The 23,401-nt window shown below is 36.5% G+C and overlaps 1 protein-coding gene across 2 annotated transcripts in view; it reads left to right on the forward strand.

The window, feature by feature from the left end:
* The window catches only part of LOC115416970 (protein kinase C beta type-like), a 60,931-nt gene that overhangs the window by 15,478 nt on the left and 22,052 nt on the right, over positions 1–23,401 (forward strand). For both annotated transcript variants that reach the window (XM_030130882.1, XM_030130874.1), the window contains exons 3-6: positions 8,420–8,502; positions 14,091–14,202; positions 21,548–21,676; positions 22,065–22,221. In XM_030130882.1, the coding sequence (XP_029986742.1) occupies positions 8,420–8,502; positions 14,091–14,202; positions 21,548–21,676; positions 22,065–22,221 (481 nt within the window). The remainder of the gene's footprint in view (positions 1–8,419; positions 8,503–14,090; positions 14,203–21,547; positions 21,677–22,064; positions 22,222–23,401) is intronic.

The raw sequence follows: 23,401 nt of genomic DNA on the forward strand, positions 1-23,401 counted from the left end.
CCCAGGTGTTTTCCTTAAAGCTGTTGAAGGCAGTTTATTGACTTCTCAGATTTGGGTGTGTCCGGTCTTCAGGGAGCAGTTCAGTACAAGGTCTGTATGTGCATGATTTAGTTACTCAGTATTTACTCAGGCATGTTGAAGCCTGAATGATGATCACACAGTATGTATCTCTGGCTGGTTTTTTATGATTGTATCCAAGATGGCGGAACTTTCTGGTGCTCCTGATGGTCTGAAAGTGTTGCCCGCTGTCATGCTGGCAGATCATCGCTCTGTCTCGTTTGGATGGGCTCTGATTTGCCGTTAACGCTGTCTGTCAGACACACAGGGCCGCTGTGCGTAGACTCCATTGTAGGGCCCAGCCTGGTTGCTAGGCAACAGAGTAAAGACCTCCTTGGCGGGTCACTGGGCCCATGTTTCTGTAGTGTGCACGTGTGTGTGTTTGTGCACGGGCGCATGTTTTTGCACGTGTGTGAGTGACAGCAGATTTATGAACACTAGTGTAGCTACAGCTTTGTACTGTATTTTGTTTATTCTTTTTTTTTGGCTACTTTTTGCTTTTTCTGTTTTCTGATACACTGCAAACAACACACAAATGAATTCTCCACCCCCTCACACTGCCTCAAACCCAGCTGTGCCCCATCCCTTCCTACACACACACACACACACACACACACACACGCACACACACAGTCTATCTTTTTGACTTCATCTCCCTTCACTCTTTCTTTTAGTCCTGCTCTCTCTCATTACTCTCTGTCTTTGTGTTTCTATCTTTCGGTCACTCCTCACAGTTTGATTGTTCATTTGCTTTGTTCTGTGCTGCAGATGGACAATTTGACATTATCTAGCCTGATTTCAGGCTTCACACTAACTCACTGCTGGCGCTGTGGTATGTACTGCTTCTTTTTTTTTTTTGTTTTTTTTTGTCCTAGTTTATGTGAGCAAAGGTAAAACTGCACCAACCTGAATTTAGTTCAAGGTATCCACTGATGACCCACCCACCCACTACCTTGCTCAAATAAACACACACAAACCCTTAAACATGTTCGCTCTGTTGCTTAACGGCTAGAGGCCTGGGGAAAGTGCTGCCAGTTGCCACAGTGTCTCATGAAAATGTAACAACAATGTGAATAATTAAGATTCAAGCAGACTGTAATGCCACCCTGTGTGTGTGTGTGTGTGTGTGTGTGTGTATATATGTACAGTATGTGTGTACCTTTTGGATATGACTGTGTTTACTTACTATTATAACGCTGTTGTTCATTATAATAGAAATGTGATGAGTGTTGTCGGATTTCATTCATGGTTCATCCTGCAAGTCACTGCAAAGTGGAAGTGGTTTAAATAAACTACTTACTGGATAAGATTTTTTCTATAAAAATACAGCAGTGATAAGAGGCTCAACCACAAAGTCTAGCTGAATTAGAGAAGACGGTCCCACACAGGTCTACGCTCTTTATTTTAATGGGTTTCTGCTGTTGGTCATGTTCACTTCTTCATCTGTAGGAAGAATCTGATCAAAATTTAAAGGGATGAATTGTACTATATTTACATCTGATCCAGAGGGAGACTGTCCCATGGGGGTCTCCAATGGTTTTTGCTTCTGAAAGACATGCTATTTGGGGTGTTATTGTAATTTAGTATCATCTTTACACACTCAAAAACATGTAGAATTAGTCTTTAAGGGCTTTCACTGTAGAAAGGCCAGAGGAAAGCAGAGGGATGGGCTCGGTGCCATGTCACCTTTTTAATGTTTATCAGTGTATTTCCAGATACAGAATGAGTCAGTGCCACTTCAATTTATATAGTTCAATGTTGTTTCTTTTAAGCAGCGTGAGTGTTTAATCTCTCCCTTTTACATGACAGCCACATTGCAATGCGTCCTGTCACAGTTTCATAGCAAACTGAAAATATTTTCACATCTATCATCATAACATGACAGATCCTTAACGTTTTGTTTTGCATTTTTGTGTCTGCAAAGCATCTAGTACATAAAACCAGTATTCATGCATTGCCTGATGTCTGCAGACGATAGAAGCTACTGTAGGAAATCAATCTGAACCGTATGGGGTCTGACTGTTTCTTTTATTTCCTCAGTGGCAAAAAATCGTTATTAAACTGCAGGCATAAAGTTACATGTCATTGTTTAGGTCTGTTCTGATATGCAGCATTCAGTTTGACACATACAGTACATGCACAAAAAGATCCAGTCGGACGTTGAAACTATGTACCAGTAGTTGTCCATCACGGAACCTGTTTATATTACCGTAAAAATGAGATAACTGGAAGTAATCACATAATTGTAATTGTCAGATCTAATGTGTTTACATGCACTGTAGAAAATAGATAATTTAAAACTTATTTTAAACATTTCATGCCATTATTGCATTTCTTTCATTCATACATACTTGTCTTCTGCTCATGTTGTAACTTTGTCACTTCCAGGTTTTTTGTTTTTTGTTACACTTGCAGATATAAAAGAATGAAATAAATCACATTAACAGACATACATGCATGTATACACCAAAGTACTGGAGTGAAAATCCGAGTGTGTTAACGGAGATTCCATGATACCATCACAGATTTGAGGTAAGGAGCAGTGTGTTGCATTATAGGCTGCTCACAAAAACAACATGCCAACTTCTGTTGTCTTCTGTAGTTTCACCGAAAAATCCAATTCGAAAATCGAGTTTTTAGAGGAGAAAATTTTTAGTTTTGCCCAAAATTATGCAGCCATACTGGAAATGTACTGAACCAAACTCTAAAATTGATGTTTGTGGTGAACTTCGAATTGTTTTGTACTGTTAGACCCTTAATAAACAATGCAGGATATCTGGAACATACCAACAAACAGTTCTTACTCTCACTTACATTCAAATTAAAGGATCTGGTGGAATTTAAAATGGCACAAATACACATGCAATATTTCACTGCACCACCTTTGGTTTTGGTTCTAGGAGACATTCACTGGATTTAACAAAGCATAAAATTCAGATTCTTCTATGGGTAAGTACTGCAGTGGTCAATAATTAGGAATGTGCCATCTAAGGCATCTCATGATTCAATTCGATTAAGATTCAGGGTGCTACGATTTGATTAATCAGCGATTATCGTGCTAATAACAATTATTGTGATTATTACAATTATAACAATTTTCGATGCATCTTTTTTCCCCCATTCAGCAATTTTTTCTCCCTCCGTGGATACTTCATAGTTTTAAAAGAGGTGTATTTGTCAGTATATATAAATTCAAGTAATCAAAACAAATTTGCCTCCATTATCTGTTATATGTTTAGGAAAACAAATAGCAAAGTGTCTTTAGAGATAAATAAGACTTATTTCAATCAGAAGTGTTTTTCACAGATTCCTGTACAAGTCTAATTAAAAATAAATAAATAATTGCTTATTTAGTTTTTCTAGCCCCTCAAAAGCTCCCCAGGAACCCACTCAAACTCTCAGACCCTCCACACACACATGCTTCTGTAGAAGACTGTAGAAAACCGCTAATTCAATCTGAACCAACACAAGCGCTACTTTATTCAGTCATAATAAATAATATCCAAACAAAATCTTTAATGAGCAGCATAAATCCCACAACAAATGAAATATTTTGCTATCCACAATCAAAGCATGCATCATGTCAGAGTTATCCTACATGCTTACCTCAGTGGCTCTTTGGTTTTGGTCGTATTGTACAGTTCGGGAAGTGCTATCTGGGCAAAATACTTTCGGTGCGGAAGTTTGTATCTGCGCTCCAGCGTCTGCATCAGAGTGCAACAGCCCTGCTTCCAAACACTAGCTTTTAAACCTGTTGGGTGAATCTGATGCTCTGTAACTGGAGCCAAACAGTTAGAGTTGGTTTTACTGGGTTCCCCCTGGTCTGTTCTTTAAGGCATCCGGGCGGCATGCGCTACTTTTATTTTCCTGCTGCGCACCACAGTTGTTCATTCATTCTTGCATTCATTCATTCATTATCTGAACCCGCTTTATCCTCATTAGGGTCACGGGGGTTGTTTGGAGCCTATCCCAGCTACTTACGGGCGAAGGCGGGGTACACCCTGGACATTTCGCCAGTTCATCACAGAGCTGACATATAGAGACAAACAATCACTCTCACATTCACACCTATGGTCAAATTAGATTAACCAATTAACCTATCAGTGCTTGTGTTTGGATGGTGGGAGGAAGCCGGAGTACCCGGAGAGAACCCACGCAGACACGGGGAGAAAACTCCACACAGAAAGGTCCCACCCCCATCGACTGGTGTTGGAATCGAACCCAGGACCTTCTTGCTGTGAGGCACGAGTGCTAACCACTGCACCACCGTGTCGCCCCCCACTGCAGTTGTATTCCTGTCATTTAGTAATTATGAAAAATAATAGTTTTTGAACATTTATGAATCATTATCGAATCATCACGTGTCGCATTGCGATGAATCTAATAATCGATGTACTGGCACAACCCTATTAATGTTTCAGCTGTAACAGATTATGTAACTCTAACTGATGCAGTAAGTAGCCTCTCATTTCTTTAACATCAAAAAGACTGGACAATGTCAGGATTGATCAGAATCATCAGGCTTGTGACAGAATGGTTCAAGGAGAATAAGACATCATGTCCACTCATGGATTAGCCTCCATAATGTCCAGACTCTAATTTGGGATGTGATGAAGACTTGATGCAGCGGTACAATTCTCTATCATCAATAATCAAAAATTAATGCAACTATGGATGGATGGAAAAAATATTATGAACCCTTATTGTAACACTACATAAGCATTATCTGACAAAAAAAATGTCCCAGTGAATGTCTCCTGTAATCAAAACCAAAGGTGGTGCAGTCAAATATTGCATATGCAACTTTTTTTTGGCCGGGCAGTGAATTACCGTAATTTCCGGTCTATAAGCCGCTACTTTGTTCCACACACTGTGAACCCACGGCTCTAAAATGATGCAGCTATTTTATGCTTTCTGGGCTAACGATTGATCCGGCTGATGAATAAGGAAATAGAGCTGCTGCACGTAAGCTTGGCATCAATGAAGCGACGGTGAGACGTTGGAGACAGGGTGAGTGTGGCTTATAGTCCGGAAAGTACGGTATACAAAGCAAGAAATAAATTACTTCCAATTAATATACAGAAATTACTCACAGATAGAGAGGGGGGGTTATGACTATAGAGAGAAGTAACATTTTGCTAGAACAAATCTTAAAAGGATGTGCATTTCATATTGTTATAGTGGTTTTGTGGAGTACAATGGAAGTTTCAAAGAGTTTCAAACTGTGTGAAAACAAAATTTAAGATGAAGTATAAAAAACTTATTTTTCAGAGATATAATGTAGGCCTAGTAACAATGAATGGGAGTACAACAGTAATAGATATTGATGGTATGCCATCTTTTGTTCTCTTTTTCAGTCATTTAATAACTGACCTATTCTTTTTTATGGACTGTAGCTGATTAGCCAAGTCATATAAATTTGGGGTCAGACATAAAGTGTTGTTAAAGAGCCATGAAATAGTTGTACACTCTGTAACTTTTTTTCTTTTTTTGGTTAACTTTCTGCCTGCAATATTCTGGAGTGTTTCATTTAAATTTGTAATTTATCTTTGCCTTTTGTTCACCTTTTATATTTTATTCCAACTTATGTTTGAAATAAAGCTCATTATCATCATCAACTCCTGTGGGTGGAGTGGGAAGTGGACTCACTGACGCTAATCACTATAAATGGGATGAAATACATTTACTAGCAACAGTTATGTTTCAGTGTGTAAAACTTGGGTGCTTCCCACTGTGGAAATGGAATGAAAGCTGCATAATATTAGGTTTTCATCAGTAGGTAATCTCCTGGAAATGAGAATCGTGGTGTTTTATTTACCTTAGCACAAATCAGTCCTATTATATTCATAGGTGTGGGTTGCCTCCATGCCTCCATACTCCTGCAGTAGCTCAGAACAGGTTTCACCTTTTTCCCCATTTTATGATGGTTATTGGATGTTGAGGTGCATTACCGTCACCTACCTATTTGAGTGTCAGCTGCTGTCAGGCAGTGGTTCATGAAGTTTAAAGACCTCTCTACTCAGAAGTCTTCTTTCATGGTCCTTCAGTATGTAGGATGATGTCTGTGCAGAGTGCAACACTGTCACATTCTTTTCACACTTATCTGCTGAAGAGGCAAAGTTTCCTTAAAGTCACCTTAAATTTGAGTTTAAGGTCTGCGCTCACAAGCAGGAGACACCACAGATGAGTTACTGCATGATTTAAAAAAAAAAAAAAAAAAGCTCAACTATTGCATAACATGTGTGATGTGCAAGAGCTGGAGCCATCACTAGCTGTGTTTCCATTTATATACTGTATGACATTTTTACCCCGCCGTCCAAAGGGGAGGCAAGGGCTGTTGTTTCTGGTTTGTTTGTTTGGTTCTTTGTTAACACTCTAGCAGCAAAACTATTGGTTGAATTCATGCCAAATTGGATTTATACTTTGCCAGTGACCCAGAATAGATGTGGTTACATTTTGGGAAAAGTAGGTCAAAGTTAAATTTTTTTATGAATTTTATAACAAATTTTTCCTCTCCCATTTACTTATAATGGGTGAAATTTCACATCTGTAAAAACATCAGTTTGTTTTAATTTACTTCAAACTTGGCACATATATAGAGGCAATTGATATGCTGACATCAGCACACACATAGACATGATGACATCAGCTGTATCCATGCCAAAATAAAAGTGTTCACAAAACAATCATAGAATTTCCCTCAAGCAATGCCCATCCTCACTCTTTGTAGTGCGCTGTCCCAAATGTCCTCCTCCAAATCTTCCCCCAGTTCATCCACCCAGTTTACCCTTACCTTTTTAAGGGTTGTGTTTTTAAAGGAAGCCATACAGTTGTTAATTCTTGAAATGAGTCCTTTAGAGTTGAAGGGGTTTTCTAACAGGTCATTGAAGCCAGAGACTGATGATGTGTATGGAAAGATGGGGTCATTATGCTGAAGGAAATGGTGGACTTGGAATTATCGAAATAAGCTGGACCGCAGAAGGACAAATTTGTTGTATGACTTATTTAAAAGTGCAGTTTGAAGAATTGTATTAGAAACTAGAAAAGCACTCGGAGAGTGCAGACCTCTTAGTCGTTGCCCCCCCCCCCACACACACACACACACACACCACCAAAACTGAATCATTTGTTCGTTGTGCCAGTATCAACATGTCCTGAAAATTTCATCAAAATCCTTCCATAATTTTGTGACTTATCTTGCTAACAGACAAACAAACAAACAAACAAATCCCGATGAAAACATAACGTCCTTGGTGGAGGTAAATATTGAGGCAATAAGCTAAATTGTTGTTTTCAACCTCTACTGGTCTCTTTTCTTTTGATTAGAGGTTGCAGCAAAAGGCCAACAACTAACTGATCTCACCATCCACTGCAGGAAATGTAATATTACTTTTTTTGTTAGATCTAAATCATATAAATTAATAAATAAAACTGGAAAATGAACATGATTCCAAAAGCCTATAATTACCCAATGGTCACTATTGGAGCCAAATTCTTTTGATACAGTTTGCAAAATATCCCATTGGCACAAGTTAATCATCCATGTTGATTAATTGCCCGTCTCTATGTTTAATTATAGGCATGCGTATAGTAACCTAAACTGCCACCTTTTTGCTGAAATCAAACCAACTGATAGAAACTCACCAACTGTAATTTACATTTTGAATATTTTTCCATTTGTTTTTGCAGTATTTCAAAGCTCAGATTCTGATCATTCTAGTGCACATTCACTAAAAATATGCCCTTTAGCAGAGCAGGAAGTATCTTGGGTCCATGGTTTATTGTATGTGTCTGTGTGCTATACTGTTATTTTGATATGGTCAACATGTAACTTATAACGGCAGAGGGAATGAAAACTATCCTTATTTGGAAAGTTCTGTCTCCAAGAAGAAAGTTTAAAAAAATCTCTAACTGCCTCCAATGTAAACCATCCGTTGCAGTGTTATGCTAGGTTGAGAATGAACATATTAATAATACGAGTATGTCAGACACTGATCAAAACTGTTTTGTGTTGTTGATAAGTGCATTGCTTAGCACAGTTACGGACACATCAGAGGGTGTAGACATGCTGCCAGTGCATGTTGTTCACTGCTGCGGCTTTAATCTTATTCTAAGTGATTATGAGGTGCCGTGGTTAAATTTAAAATCATCCAAACTGAAGCAGGAAAACTAAATATAGGCAAGACGTCGACAGCAAGGAAGGAACAAATGGGAAGCACTGAAGTAAGAGGAGCTTATTGTGCAATGACTAATGCCACATAATTGACATATTGTTTCTTCTCTGTGTTGCTTTTGTGTCGCCTTATTTGGTTTTGTGAGGAAGCCGGAGTTGACATTCGCTTTCTTCTCTCTCCCTCTGTAGTGTGCTGTTTTGTGGTCCACAAGCGCTGTCATGAATTCGTCACCTTTTCCTGTCCGGGGGCCGACAAGGGACCCGCCTCCGATGTAAGTAAAGAAAAACCACACAGACAAATGCCATTATCTACCTGTACTATTATTTCTATGCTTAAAATAAAATATGCTGATGAGTTCTGAGGTGAACCACTTTGCTCATATGTTCAGGTTAAATATTTGTGATACATGTGACCATTGATTGTCTTGTTCCACTCATTATTAATACAATTAGCTCGGTCAGCAGCAGATTTTAACGTATGTTAACACTAATGTAGTTCCTGCACACACATCTCCTTTTTTCTGCTGATCTTTCAACCTTTGTCCACTTTGAAACTTGTCAATAAAGAGAAAATGTGCTGCCTGGCTGCTCCAAGTTAATGAGCCAATATCTTCCCCCGTCTGTGAGACACTAAAAACGAACAGACTCATATACAGATCGGAAAGGATGTTGAAGTCGTACAACCTGTGTTTTTTAATTAATTAATTTTTTTTTTTTTTTTTTGCACATCGTCCAAAATTCTCCCTGTTTGTTTCTCTATTTAACATTTTAATTTTGGTGTCATGATAAAAGCTATTTTTAAAGGAGTGATATTTTGCATTTTTAAAAATGAAATTATGCATTTTAAAACATTTCCCTGTAGTCTACATAAACTGTAAATGGTCCATCTTCAACCCTATTTCTGAGTAATGACACCAGAAAGGTGGTTTTTAGCGCTGGCCCTTTAAATGCACATGAGCCACTTCAGGCCCCGCCCCCTCCAGGTTGTTGGCTGTGCTGTTCTGTCCCATTGAACCAATAACTGAACATTTTAGGTAATCATCTTGAAGTTTAGACATATTTTCAGTATGGACTACAATTATTGCGTACTCTGATAAATGTTCAATGGACTTCTTGACCTTATATGTGCAAATGTTGTGATGTAACTAGTTATCAATGTAACAATTTAAGAAGGAATTAAAACAGGTTGTAGAAATCCACTCAATTTTTTCCAGAATGAACATAAAGATAACTTTGCAGCACCTGGAGGGTTCAAATTCAAACTTTATGAACTATTCGGGTCCGCAAATACACAAATAAATGTACCAAAGACTAATAAAAGTGGGTTTAGCAAAACATGACCCCTTTAAGTGTTAACAGTGATCTCACCTTACATCAAATAACCAAAGCTGATTAATCCTTAGATGCATTAGTGGATCAAAAATGGCCTGATGAGGTTGTTTTCTTGTGATTTCTTTGTAATGAAAGATTATCATTTCATATTCCGGGTAGTTCTCAAAAAAACATGCTATTGACATCATGCCATTTAAATATAAAGTTACGTTCTATAGATTTTATGAAATTGTAGTTTTGCGTTACTACCCCAAGCTTCCATATTTGGGTCAAAATTACCGGCATTCATTTAAATTGGAATTTCATTCTACATTCATTCATTCTACATTCTACAGCAACACCGAAGGAGGTATAGACAGACACCATGGACCAGATGGTTTACGCCAACACCTGCAAACATTTTAAAATTGTTAAAAATGTTTAAAAAAATGACAAAAAATATTTCAAGCATAAAATCATTCTTTTGTGGCCAAAGTATAATATAAATGACTATTTTTAACATGACAAATGTGGCATAAAAACACTTTGTTTTTTACATGGGTCATTCTTGACCCATTTGAGGAGTGTAAGGTCCAGACATGCGTGCATCTAAGAGTTAATGTAGGTGTTTTTTGGTTGTTTTTTTTTTGGATGCACACGATGCTTTTCCCTGACGTACCACCTCAGTTCAACTCTGCTCACAGCATTTTTCTGACCAGTTTGATATCAAGCCAAATACTGGATCAAACCGGTTCACCAAATGGTACCACGAGGTTTTGGACTTGCCTCAGCAGACGCTCCCCAGTGGAACATAACGTAGAACATTTAGACTGGTTTCCATCCACTTCCATCCACTTTTATTAGATTTAATCAACTGTGGCAAAAAATAATCGTATTTATGAGCATTTCCACCTACTATGAATGTTTCACAAATGTTATACAAATATTGAGAGCTGTTTTTTTTCATCATCATGGTTGAGAATTTGGCCTGTTAAGTAGTATTTCATACCTGAGCTTTTGATTTAAGAGCTAATAAGACGTGAGGTCTGTGTACTTTAAGTAGCTGTTGTTCCAAACCAAACAGAACTGCTGCTCTGGATCTTATAATGTTGCTTCCAACTCTTTCACAGTTTGTCAGATCTGTTTACTGTCCTCTTTCCTATTTAATTACTGCTTCTGTTATTTTACATTTTGCTCAGCATCATGTTTTTTCTTTTGTCAGCTTCTCTTCACGTGTTTAAAGCCTTGTCTTATTGTTATTTTATGGTTAATGGTGGTGACGTTGTGCTTCAGATTAATGAATTACCTCTGAGCTTCCTGTTTTGCTTTGTTTGCCAAAACACATTGGAAACTGAAGTGCAATACAAATCAAGTAATTATAATTACTTCTCTCAACAGTTCTTCATATATGATGGTATTTAGTTGTTGTAAAACTGTGAAACTGTATTTCAGTTTCTTTTAATCATTCAAGGATCTCATTGAGTTCTGTATCACTGACATACGATATTCACTAAATCTGATTACATTACACTTAATCACATCGACCTTTCATTGTCATATTTATTTTTCCACATCTCTCAAGCATATATTTTTTTTCCTATATTTAATTTTTTTCCCTCAATTTTTCAGCTTTTCCATTTTTTAATGTATAAACTGAAAATGCAAATAAAAACAGCTAGCTGGAGATTCATTCTTTGTCAGAGCTGAAGAATGACACTGCAAAGACTCCAATAAATGTAGTGATGCTAATGCCAAGAAGAAGAAGAAGAAGAAGAAGAAGAAGAAGAAGAAGAAGAAGAAGAAGAAGAAGAAGAAGAAGAAGAAGAAGAAGAAGAAGAAGAAGAAGAAGAAGAAGAAGAAGAAGAAGAAGAAGAAGAAGAAGAAGAAGAAGAAGAAGAAGAAGAAGAAGAAGAAGGCTTCAGATCAGACATTTCAGACTTGAGTCTGTCATGTCTCCTCTTTTTCACTTTCTGAAAAGAAGTTGTCATCTTTGGCCTGACAGTAAATTCTTCGACTTGTTAGACATCGGTTTAAGCTTCTACATAGGACCAAACCTCTACTAAATGTACATGGACTGTTGGGATGACATTTTTACAGCGCTTTTCCTCTTTGATAACACTCAAAGCACTTTACACAGTGTTGCACACATTGACACACCAGTGAAACTGTTTAGATTCCCCTTAGCTTTTGCATCACTGCAGCTGCTATTCTTCCTCAGGTCTTTACATTACAATTTACATCTACATTACAAGATCATAGAATTACAATTATAGGTTCATTTGAAAAATACAAGTTCCATATGTCTGCATACAGTAGATGATAACATCCAACAGAATGCCATTGAATCCTCTCCATCCCAGATGTTTCTCTTTGTTTTAGTGCAAAAAAAAGTAAAATTAAATTATGAAAATGCTTACATTTACAAACTTCTGCATGCACCATCTGCATTACAACTTACAGATCACATTGGATCTACAGAAGCACAGAACATTTACTAACAGGCAGAATATTGTTAAAAGTTTGGAGTTTGACACCCTTGACTGTTAATATCGTCAGTGTAATTTTTGCACTTTGCGAAGTCTATGGGCCAGATTGTACTCTTTGATGGGCTGGATGTTCTACTCATCATTTTTCGGTTTTCTGTCAGTTGTGGGACATATCTGGTACTTTTTGGTGTCGCCTCTATTGAGGTTCCATGTGAAAACACTGCAGAATTACTGACTGAACAGAGAATCATCAGTATCTGCGTTGTCACTGTCTGAGACAGAACTGAACAAACCCGTCATGTTGTACTTGCCAAACTCCTTTACTCACTGTAAATTCATTCACTGAGGTAAAAATGATGAGGACCAATGCTGCAACAGTTTTTTTCATGCAGCGTTGCTATGACGACCACCGGATACTAAATGCAGTAGAAAACCAATATAAAACAGAACGTGTCTTGCGTTCACTTGAAAACCCTCAGCCTGACTTATCAGGTACACTACTGCCCCCAGTAGCCTGACTTATCAGTGCAAGCCAAAGTTTTTGGACAGACAGACAGATGGACAGACAACCAGCTGAGGACAATACCCTGTGGCCAGTGTGGCCGAGGGTAAAAACCAGAAGAACCAAGTAGAGTTGAGCCAGTGTCATGTAAATACCAACAGAGGTAGTAGAGAAGTGAAGTAAGTCTTATACCCATGGAAACACTGACATTTTAGACATTGGTATTTGCTTCAGTTGTTTTGGTGCCAGTGTAGGAAACACCTTTGACGCTGTTAACACTGTTGACAATGCCCCATAGACCAATGACGTTTGGAACAGGAAGAAGAATCCCATTTCATTTTTTCCACAAAGATAACATTGCATTGCTCAAACTCTCCCAGTTGAATAATCATGATAATAATAATGTGTATCATGTACCATGTGCCTGTCTGAGTTACAGGCCTGTGTACTGAACGACATGGAGCCACATGTTTATCACAATCTCTCCAGGTGCTTCACAGAAAGAATGTAATCACAAAGCTGCAAAAGGAAAAATACTGCAGCTTAAATTGATTTACTTCAAAATTCTGGTGCAGTTTTTGATGGATTCATCAGCAACTGCAAAATCCCTCTGAGTCATACCTCTTGACTTACTATTTCTCCATGGCAACGGCGGCCAACACTCATGAGAATTGTAATATTCTGACCTTGTCCGCTGTATCAAAAAACCTGATTTTACGATATATACAAAGTTGATGTAATTACAATTGAGGGTCAGAACTTAGTAGAGTAGTAGTAGAGTCTTGTGTTTCTGCTTTATGTAACAGTGATGATTTTGTTAAAAGTACAAGAGAAATGGTCCGAACAAAAACAATCCAATCCACTAGCGACTCCTCCGACTTCACGACTCTATAAAGAGATGATCTCCTGGTTTGGTGTTGAAGACGTTGGCAGGCCTGCACAGAGCTCTTACCCCAACTTCATCTAACACCTTGAAGAAAAACTGGAACACAGACTGAATGCCAATCCGTATCACAAATCCCTGCAGCCATGTTCCAAAAACCTTGTATAAGTCCTTTCTTGCAGAGTAGGTTAGGTTAGGTTATCTTTATTGTCCCAGAGGAGACATATAGCAGCGCAGTGCACATATAAATAAGTTACAAAAAGACAACAAACCTCAACAAAATAAGACTAAGTGAGAGCAGAGAGTGGGGAATTACATCAAGTAGTGAAGACAAAAGCACAAGGAATCCTTCACAAATCAATCACATTTCAATAATGTTCAGACGACCACATACTTTTGATGATGTATTTCCACTCCTCTGCAAAGAAATCATCCACCCTAAGTGTAGGATTTGACGCCACTAGAGGAAAAGTGAGAACGAGTTTGGGTGAACTGACCCTTTAAATACAGACGATCGGTCAACTGAGAACCCAAACCTGGAGATTTAAATCTTTTAATGGGTCAAAGAGCTGAAAAAGAAGAAGTTCACACCAATGTCTTGGGTTACGTCGATGTTAAATCTGTGGGTGAACTTCTCGTTGAAGTGTCTCTTTGTGATTTTATCTTTAATCTCTGCAGGATCCCCGGAGTAAACACAAATTTAAGGTGCACACTTACTCCAGCCCCACCTTCTGTGACCACTGTGGCTCCCTCCTGTACGGGCTGATACACCAGGGCATGAAATGTGACCGTACGTACACACACACACACACACACACACACATTTGTGATCACAATAAGGCCATAAGCAGAAGTTGTCATATGATCTGCTTTTTAAGTGATACAGTGGGTTATCAGCAGTATATGGTATGAATAGGGGAAAAATAAAAACTTAGCCGCCTTCCTTTTTGACAGGTTTATGTTCTGATTGTGTCTAATCCCTATATTTACAAAAGACTTGGTTTGGAATTAAGAGGTTTTGCAGAAGTCCAGAGCAGAAGGTGCTTGGTCATGCTGCCCATTACTTTATCTAGTTTGGCCAATCTATAGTTGTTGTTTTTTTTTACCCTTATTTTTTATTAGTTATTTATCATTTTGTCATACAGAACATAAACAACAATCGGCGACAGATAATAGTCACAATCTAATAGTAATGATCTTTTTTTTTTTTTTTAACTTGTATTTTATTAGTTTTAAAAGAACAACAACAAAAAGAGAAAACAACAATATGAATAAGTCTGGGTAGCACAGTCTTATCAATTATTTTGCTTATATAATCTCCATTTTTTTCCACTTTTTGTTCATTTGTGGTTCTTGTAGTCTCAATCTCTGTGTTAGTTTTTCCATTAGAAATATGTCCTTGATTGTATTTATCCATTGATCCTTTGATGGCACATTCATATTCCCCCAGTAGTAATGATAAGTTAGGTTACAGTTATGAAATTAATTACTTTTTTAGATCAGCAGTTTATATAGCATGTCACAGGACTATGAGATAAACCACATATTCATTGTATTTAAAGAAACTAATCCATTTTTGCCCCATCTTATCGTGTAATGTTCAGCTTGCAGCCTCAGCATAAATATTAATCTCTTCATTTTGTGAATTTAATCAACAATTTTCAACCAGTCCTCCAGCACCAGTGGATCAAGTTGAAGCCATTTATGAGTGGTCGTTATCTGCACGTTTTTTTATGTTTTGTTATGTATGTACAACAAAACCCTGTTTCAGTGTTTTTCAGCTCACCTCTTTTTCTCAAAACCGTTTGGCCATGACATGCAAATAAATTTGCTAGTGTAAAGGCAAAGGCAGAAATGGAAGAGATGGTGTGCTTCACTGTGCTCAGTCATGAATGAAACTACTAATGGTTACTCTGGACATACACACGTCCTTTGTTTCAACTGTTTGACCCATAAAACAAACTTTTCATGTGTAAGGTTTCTTTTTTCCTGGTCAGGAGCTGATGAAACAAACACTTGCAAAACATTTTTGTTTTTACTTCCTCAACAGTACACGTCTAGTATTTCTGGGGAGGTGCCTTCAAACAATATTCTCTTGTTTCTTAGTTTAGAGCAGTGGTTCTAACCTTTTTTGGTTCATGACCCCATTTTAACATACATTTTTGGTGACCCCAAACATTCAAGACTTTTTTTTTTTGGTTAAAATTAATTTGTTTTTTGATCATGTAATAGTTTGCTATACTATGTTGTAAATAAACATTAATTTTAGACAACATTTAGGCTATATAATGTATATTATTATGGACGGAGGCAGAAAAGCCAGGTGTAGATTACTGCACAAAGTGAGAATTTTATTTTCCTTGGTCAGGATATGTACAGTCAGTCCAGCCTGTATTTCCAAGGCTGACAATTAATACTGAACAAACAATAACTCAAACTGAATTATGAAAGAGCTGCAGCATCTGAAACTGACCACAATGAACAATTGAAAGATAAACAGAACCACAGTGCTTCAGTTTCAGCTTCAGAGTTTGTCATGTCTTTTATGGATTGGGATTGTTTCTCTCAACTCACCATATATTTTTATTAGTAAGTATTTTTTTTTTTTTTTTAGTTTATATTTTATCAGTTACTTAAAATTTCAGGCGACCGCATTTTAATTCCAAGCGACCTCACGTGGGTCCTGACCCCAAGGTTGAAAAACACTGGTTTAGATCATTCATGTCCATATATCTAAAAATATTAAATAGACTTTGTGCTCCACCATTTTGATCAAATCTAAGGAATAACCAACAAGCATCAGCAATAGTACAGTCACTCTGAATTAAAACACAAACGAAAATTCAATTCAGTTCAATTAAATTTTATGTATAAAGCACATTTCATGCACAAGGTAGACTCAATGTGCTTCACAATAGGTATATAACAAAGAAAACAATAATAAAATAAAGAGTGCAGGTGCAAGTAAACAATCATATGTACACACATTTAACGTCACACGTGCCCACATACCCACACATGCACACACACAAAATGAAAGGATTTACCTACAGATTGATGACAAACTTGACATTTTCAAGAATTTTCCAATAAGACTCAATGTTCTTAATATGTTGTAACATTGTTTTTAATTACATAACGGTAACTTCTTCTAATTTCTTACTTTTAAAGTCATGCTAAACGTATAAAACTGATATGATAGCAGCAATAGGACGTTGAAATACAGTTTTCAGATATCTATACTTTATCTGGTTATTTAATTTGACAGATTTTTACTTTTGAACACAAATATCTGTGTGATCTACTCCTTACATTTTCTAAACAGATGGGTCACTTAAGTTTCAGTACATTTGAGGGGAATTATCCAATTTTATTTTGCATCACTGCCTACCTTCCTAACATCAAGACTAATTCTAACCTGAATGAATAAATGAATAAATAACATGTAGGAAAGATAATCCCAGAATATCACACATGACAAACAAAACAAGATGCACCAAGATGAAACAGGGACTTGATCACAGGAAATACATCAGACACTGAAAGCTGATCTACAAACACTAATTTAATCATTTTTAGTATTATACTATTTGAAATTAGACTGGTGTAAAAATCTGCATTATATTTATGTGATTCATAGTTTGACAACATTTCAGACTCTACTTTTTCACTTCTACCACAGTCAAGACTTTGAATCAGTTCTTATTCAAATATCTGTACTTGTACTGGAGTAAAAGTGTGGAAATTTTTCCACCTTAGCTGTCAGAGTATTGAAATTTGAGTTGATGATTAATTTTTATACAAATAATCACGATTAATAATATACTAGCCTTTTCTGTTAACCTTATAGCAGCACTGTTGTAAAAGATAATAGTTTAATTATGGACACAAGAGTTATTGGCATATACTGTCAAAACATGTAAAAACCAGGCACAACAAACCCCGCCCCTTGCATATATTTCGCCCATTACAAGTAAATGGGAATATTTTAAAAATTCATAAAAAATTTGAACTTTGACCTACTGTTCACAAAATGTAATGAGATCCATTCTAGGTCACTGGTGATGTATAAAGTCAATTTTGTATGAATTCAACCAGTAGTTTTGCTGCTACAGACATATGAAATTTCGCCCATTATAAGTAAATGAGGGGAAAAAAAACATTAAAAAAAAAAAAAATCATAAAAAATGGAAACTTTGACCTACTTTTCCCAAAATATAATGACATCGATTCTGGGTCACTGGCAATCTATAAACCAAATTTGGTATGAATTCACCCTATAATTTTGCTGCTACACACATTTGAAATTTCACCCATTATAAATAAATGGGGGGAAAAAAGATTTTAAAAATTCATAAAAAAAATTGGAACTTTGACCTATTTTTCCCAAAATATAATGAGATCTATTCTGGGTCACTGGCAAGGTAGAAACCCAATTAGGTATGAATTCAACCAATAGTTTTGCTGCCAGAGTGTTAACAATCAAACAAAGAAACAAACAAACTATCACTTAAATCCTCACTTAAATATACAAAGCCATCACTGCAATACTGAAGGAAAATAAACTGCTGGGATGTTAGTTCTCCACTGAACTTAAGTCATTATAAGAGAACCAAGGAAACGATGTGATCTAATGATAAAATGTGTCACTTCTACTTGTAAATGGAGATTATTATGTTAAATCAGGATTATTTCAGAAAATATAGCACTTATTTGGATCTTTACTATGTAGCTCCAAACCTTTACATGTTTAGCAGAAACAGTTTCTACTAATTCACCTGTTTTGTGAGAAAATAGATTTAAAATCATCTTTGATTATTTTGACTTTCCTACACCTTTTCTATTTGTCTTTGATCAAATTTCTGTTGTTGGCAGGAACAGGAAGTGGGTTTCATGAATGCAGTGCTCTCTGCACCTATAGCCAACTTTATTTATGGCTTAGGTGTTCCTCATTTTACTGGCAGGTCATGGGTGGACTTCATCAGACTGTGGGTTTAATTCAGTCTGAAAATGAAAATGAGATGAATCCTGTCTGCAACCAGTAACTGGTGTGGCTGTAAATCATTTTCATTACTGTCATTCATTTCTTTGGCTTAAACTAAGCATCAGAAATGATCTCTGGCAGAAAAAGACTGAGAAGAAGCTTTGTTATCCAATGCAAGAGCAATGGAAATTAATCTTTTTAATAAAATATGGACGTTAAAAGTCAAATAAGTTAAAAACATAGAACAGCGCATGGGACAATACTTAGGATTATTAGCATTATGGAGTGAATTAAAAACATTTGACCTTCCAGAGATTTGTACAAACTTGTTAATAATATTGATGCCAGGTGATGATTTTTTTTTGCTTTGTTTACATTATTAGTACACACTATACAGCATTTCAATAATCAGTGAAAATAAACTTTCCATCAGTTAAAATTCAGCATCATTTAAGTGTAAGAAATGTCCTCCGGCCAGCAGAGCTAAAAAAAAAAAAAAAAAGCTTAAGAAAAACAAACAATACCCATCTGTTTCCCTGCAAATAAAAGTAAAAGCATTTGATTCCATAGTTTTTTGTTTGTTTTTTTTTTTACTGCAGAAAGACGAATCTAGTCAACTACAACTTTACAATCTGTACAACATTCAACACTGAGTAGTAAAACAAAAACTCTGTAAAGAAACACCTTAATAAAATGATAGGCCTCACACAGAACAACAGAGGACATAAGACAGGAATAGATTCATTTTCCTGGACGTCTGTCAAAATTACAATATGCAAAACAGGATGGCAATATTAAAAACAGACTGTAAATGAGTACAAATGTAAAAGAATATCCGGCAGAATGTCGAGCAATTTCTAGATGAATGAAGAAAGACAAGTCACTGATTTGCTTTTCTTTTTTTTTTTTTTTTTTTTTAATTTTTTTATTCTTTATTTGGTGGTAGACAAAGTATTGTGACAGGGGTAACGAAAACAAATAAACAAACAAAAGAGAATTCATAACACATAGACATTAAGCAAAACAAAAATGGATGCAAACAAAGGGCGACTTACAGGTGCGTTTGTATCTGTGCCTGCGAGTGTGTGTGTGTGATTATTTATGATTTTTTTTGTGTGGGTGGTGCATATTCAGGTGGACACCGAAGAGAGAATGGGAACAAAATTGCCAGTTTAATAAGTAAAAGGGTTAAAGGATATGGGTATACAAAAATGAGAAATCAGAAAAGGGTTTTAAATAATATTATAGACAGAAGCTTAGAGGAAAAAGAAAGGAAAAAAAAAAAAAAAAGACGTAAAATCAATAATCCCAAATACAATAATAGTGACTGCCTTTTCCCTCTCTACACCCCCCCCCCCCCCAGGCTGGTAGCAAGTTCACTTCCTGCCCCTTCAAAGCATATATATATATTCTCATTTGCTCTTCTATTGGAAAAACTAAAAAGATAATTAAAAGCCTTTAAAACATCAGTGGGATAGTTTGACTTTGCGTTCAATACGGGATAAAATATTCTTTTGTACCACATCAAACGCTGCTCTGGGTCATCCATCTTTAAGTTTTAATGGGGAGTGAAGCTGAGCAGGGTCAGACTAACAGCGTATTGAATGACTACTTTATTTCATTCATTGACAACAGTTTAAAATGACATCAGGTAGAAAAAAAAAAATAGTGAGTTCATTTTAATGCAAAAAAATGCAGCAGTAGATTACCTTCTCCTAATCCACCTCTGCAGAATTTAACACCCCCCACTGATTGAAGAGTGAAGTAAACAGCAGTGTGACATCTAGTGGACAGACTAAGCACTTACATACAGCTGAACATTGGGGACATTATACTATTGAATATTAAGAAAATGCTTATTTATCCTGTTTAATTTAAATGAATTAATCCGAGGTGTAGATTGAGGCTGAACAAATGTAATAGTGTCATCACTGATTTATGTCGTAGAATGGTTTCCAATTTAGCTGCTGATTGTCTTTAACATTACAATATTGGTGATAATAACATGGGATGTAACAATAAATATTAGCAAAACTAACATTTAAAAGGATAGAACCAGGTTTTTTTCCTCACTATGCTTAAGACATGAACTAAAAATGACCAAAGTAGTTGCTAAAATGTCTTAATTAATTACATGATTAATCTACAGATCATTCAGCACTGGTGAACTGCAGATTTACTCTATATTCTTTACTTCTGTGCACCTTAACAGTTTAGATTTACAATACATGATAGCAAAGGAGTTAGAAGATAAAATTAAACAACAAAAAAAGATAATTATCACAATATAAAAATACAGTTATTTTTATATCTTTTGGGTTTATTTTTGTTTACAATGTTAGCAAAATACTGAATGGTTTGTTTAACTTAATTTTACTTGTGCGTATGTTCACAGTGAGCAAACATTTCATTATTGTAAGAAAATATTCTAACATTTCTGAAATATTTGCAAACAAATCTAAAATAAAAAAGCACGTAAGTATCTGTTTTCTTTAATTATCAGCATTTAAACTTGCAAGAAATCAGATCGCTATTTATTTATTTATTATTATTATTTTATTTTAAGAGACGCAACATCTTCCAGTCACATTAATCTGTTACATATTCCTAACAGTTTACATATTTAAAAATACATTCTCCATCAAACAAGGCACAGTGGGGTTAATATGTTTCTGGTCGTCTCTGTCCCACTTTCTTTCGGATTAAAACTGATTCTCTTTTTTTTTCGATTACTAAATGCATATATGTCGTAATCTGACATTCATTGTGATTTTTTATTTTTATTTTTATTTAACCAGAAAGTCCCTTGAGAATTTAAATTTGCGAGTAAGACCTGTCAAAGAAGGCTCAGCAGCCCATGCAAAACTCATAAAAATCAAGCATGACAAAGACGTACATATTATAACACAGGTAAAAAACAAAGATGGGAAAAAAAAGAGGGAATGTACATGCAATAAAATCTGGTGTAGGAGTAAGTAATTACATTTTTTTCTTTTCAGTTTTAGTAATAATTAGCAATATTGACTGATATGGAAATGATTTTCATGCTAATATTTTTGGCCATTTTCACCCAGTTATCTGTTTTTACCACCTAAATGTTTGAACTGTTGTCGAATGTGATAAAAGGTGCATGTGTGTTTTTGTGTCTCAGATTGTATGATGAACATCCATAAGCGATGTGTGGCCAACGTCCCCAGCCTGTGTGGGACCGATCACACAGAGAGGCGAGGACGCATCCACATCTCTGCCCAGATCACGGAGGACACCCTAACCGTCACCAGTGAGTGTCTCATCGCTGTTGATTTTGACTCTGACAGTGGGGCGCTGCCTCTCTCAGCTCTGTATCAGTCCAAAATAAAACTGGAAAGTCCATTAGCCGATCGATAATCCAACGATTGACCCACATCTTTGTCCATGTGCCTGCCAGCCCTCCCTCCCTCAGACAGCTTTAGATTGATTATGGAACAGAAACTAAACTGTTGTTAAGTGTTCTCAAATGTGGCCAGAGTTATTTAGGGCAGCTCAGATGTTGGAGTGTTGCACCAATACTTGCAGACTCATATCCCACTGTCCTCTGTAAAGGACACATTTTACACAATGGTCTGTTTTCTACTCTTTTTTTTTTTTTCCCTGACATTTATTTTTATCCATGTCCTCTACACCTCCAGTCAAAGAGGCTAAGAACCTGGTGCCCATGGACCCCAACGGCTTGTCAGACCCCTACGTCAAACTCAAGCTGATCCCGGATCCTAAGAGTGAGAGCAAGCAGAAGACAAAGACCATCAAATGTTGCCTCAACCCCTCCTGGAACGAGACCTTCACTTTGTGAGCATTAGATATTATTCAATTCAAAATATCTATGAAGGGATTTTTTTGGAATTGAACTTCTTTACAGTCGCAGAACAAAACAAATACATGTACAAGTGAACTTGGTCTTGTTTTCTTTCGGTTTTTGCTTGTGGCTTCCATATGTTTTACACTGGCGGCCTAATGTCCTTTGACCACCCAAAATGAAGTGAATGATTCCTACCTCACCTGGTTTTGCCCTGTGGGGGATCTATGGCTATGTTCAGACTGCAGGCAAATGTGGCCCAAATCCAATTTTTTTTTTTGCCCATATGCGACCTGTATCCGATCTGTTAAAGACAGTTTGAAGAGCACAAATCCGCCCCAGGCCACTTTCATATGTGGTCCTAAATCCAATACATATTTGATATTTTGCAATGTGGCTTCAGTCTGAACAGCCAGGTCGCATTTATCTGACCTTTACGTTATTGAAATGCAACAAACGTCACAATTCTGAGTCCCAGGAAGAGGAGCGGTGGGAAAAATAACAACATGCTGAGACAAGATGCCTCCATATTTTTACTTCTGTAAACACAGTGCGTGCCTGCGTGGTCACGTATTACGTCAGGACCTCTTTTGCGCATGCAGGTCACTTCAGGGTCGCATTCAGTTCATACTCAAAACTGATAGAAGTCACATTTAATGTGTAATATGAATGAGCACACAAAAAAACGCATTTCACCAAAAAATCCAAATTGTGCATTAAGACCTGCTGTCTGAACATAGTGTTAGTCAGGAAAAAAAAAATCATTATGCACATATTTATTTTAGTTAAACGATAATCTTACAAGTTAACAAAAGCAGTTTGTTTGTTCCATGAAAATATCTACATTTACAAACTATCCTTTAAAAAATGTGAATAACCTGAAATGTCTTAAGAAAAATAAGTGCCTTTTTAACAATATTCTGCCTGTTACTAAATGTCTTGTATATTTGTAGTTCCACTGCCATCTGTAAATTATAGTACACGTGTAAATGATAAGCTGTTCAGGTTATTCAGATTTTTTAAAGGATAGCTCGTAAATGTAAACATTTTCATAATGTAATTTGACTTACATTATTTACTCTAAAACATAGAGAAAAGTTTGGAGTTGACATTATTTATAGATTATTCTGTTCTTATTTTCCTGGTCTGACCCACTGTATGACACCCCTGAAC

The sequence above is a fragment of the Sphaeramia orbicularis genome, chromosome 1 (assembly GCF_902148855.1).
Source record: "Sphaeramia orbicularis chromosome 1, fSphaOr1.1, whole genome shotgun sequence".
NCBI classification, from domain to species: Eukaryota; Metazoa; Chordata; class Actinopteri; order Kurtiformes; family Apogonidae; genus Sphaeramia; species Sphaeramia orbicularis.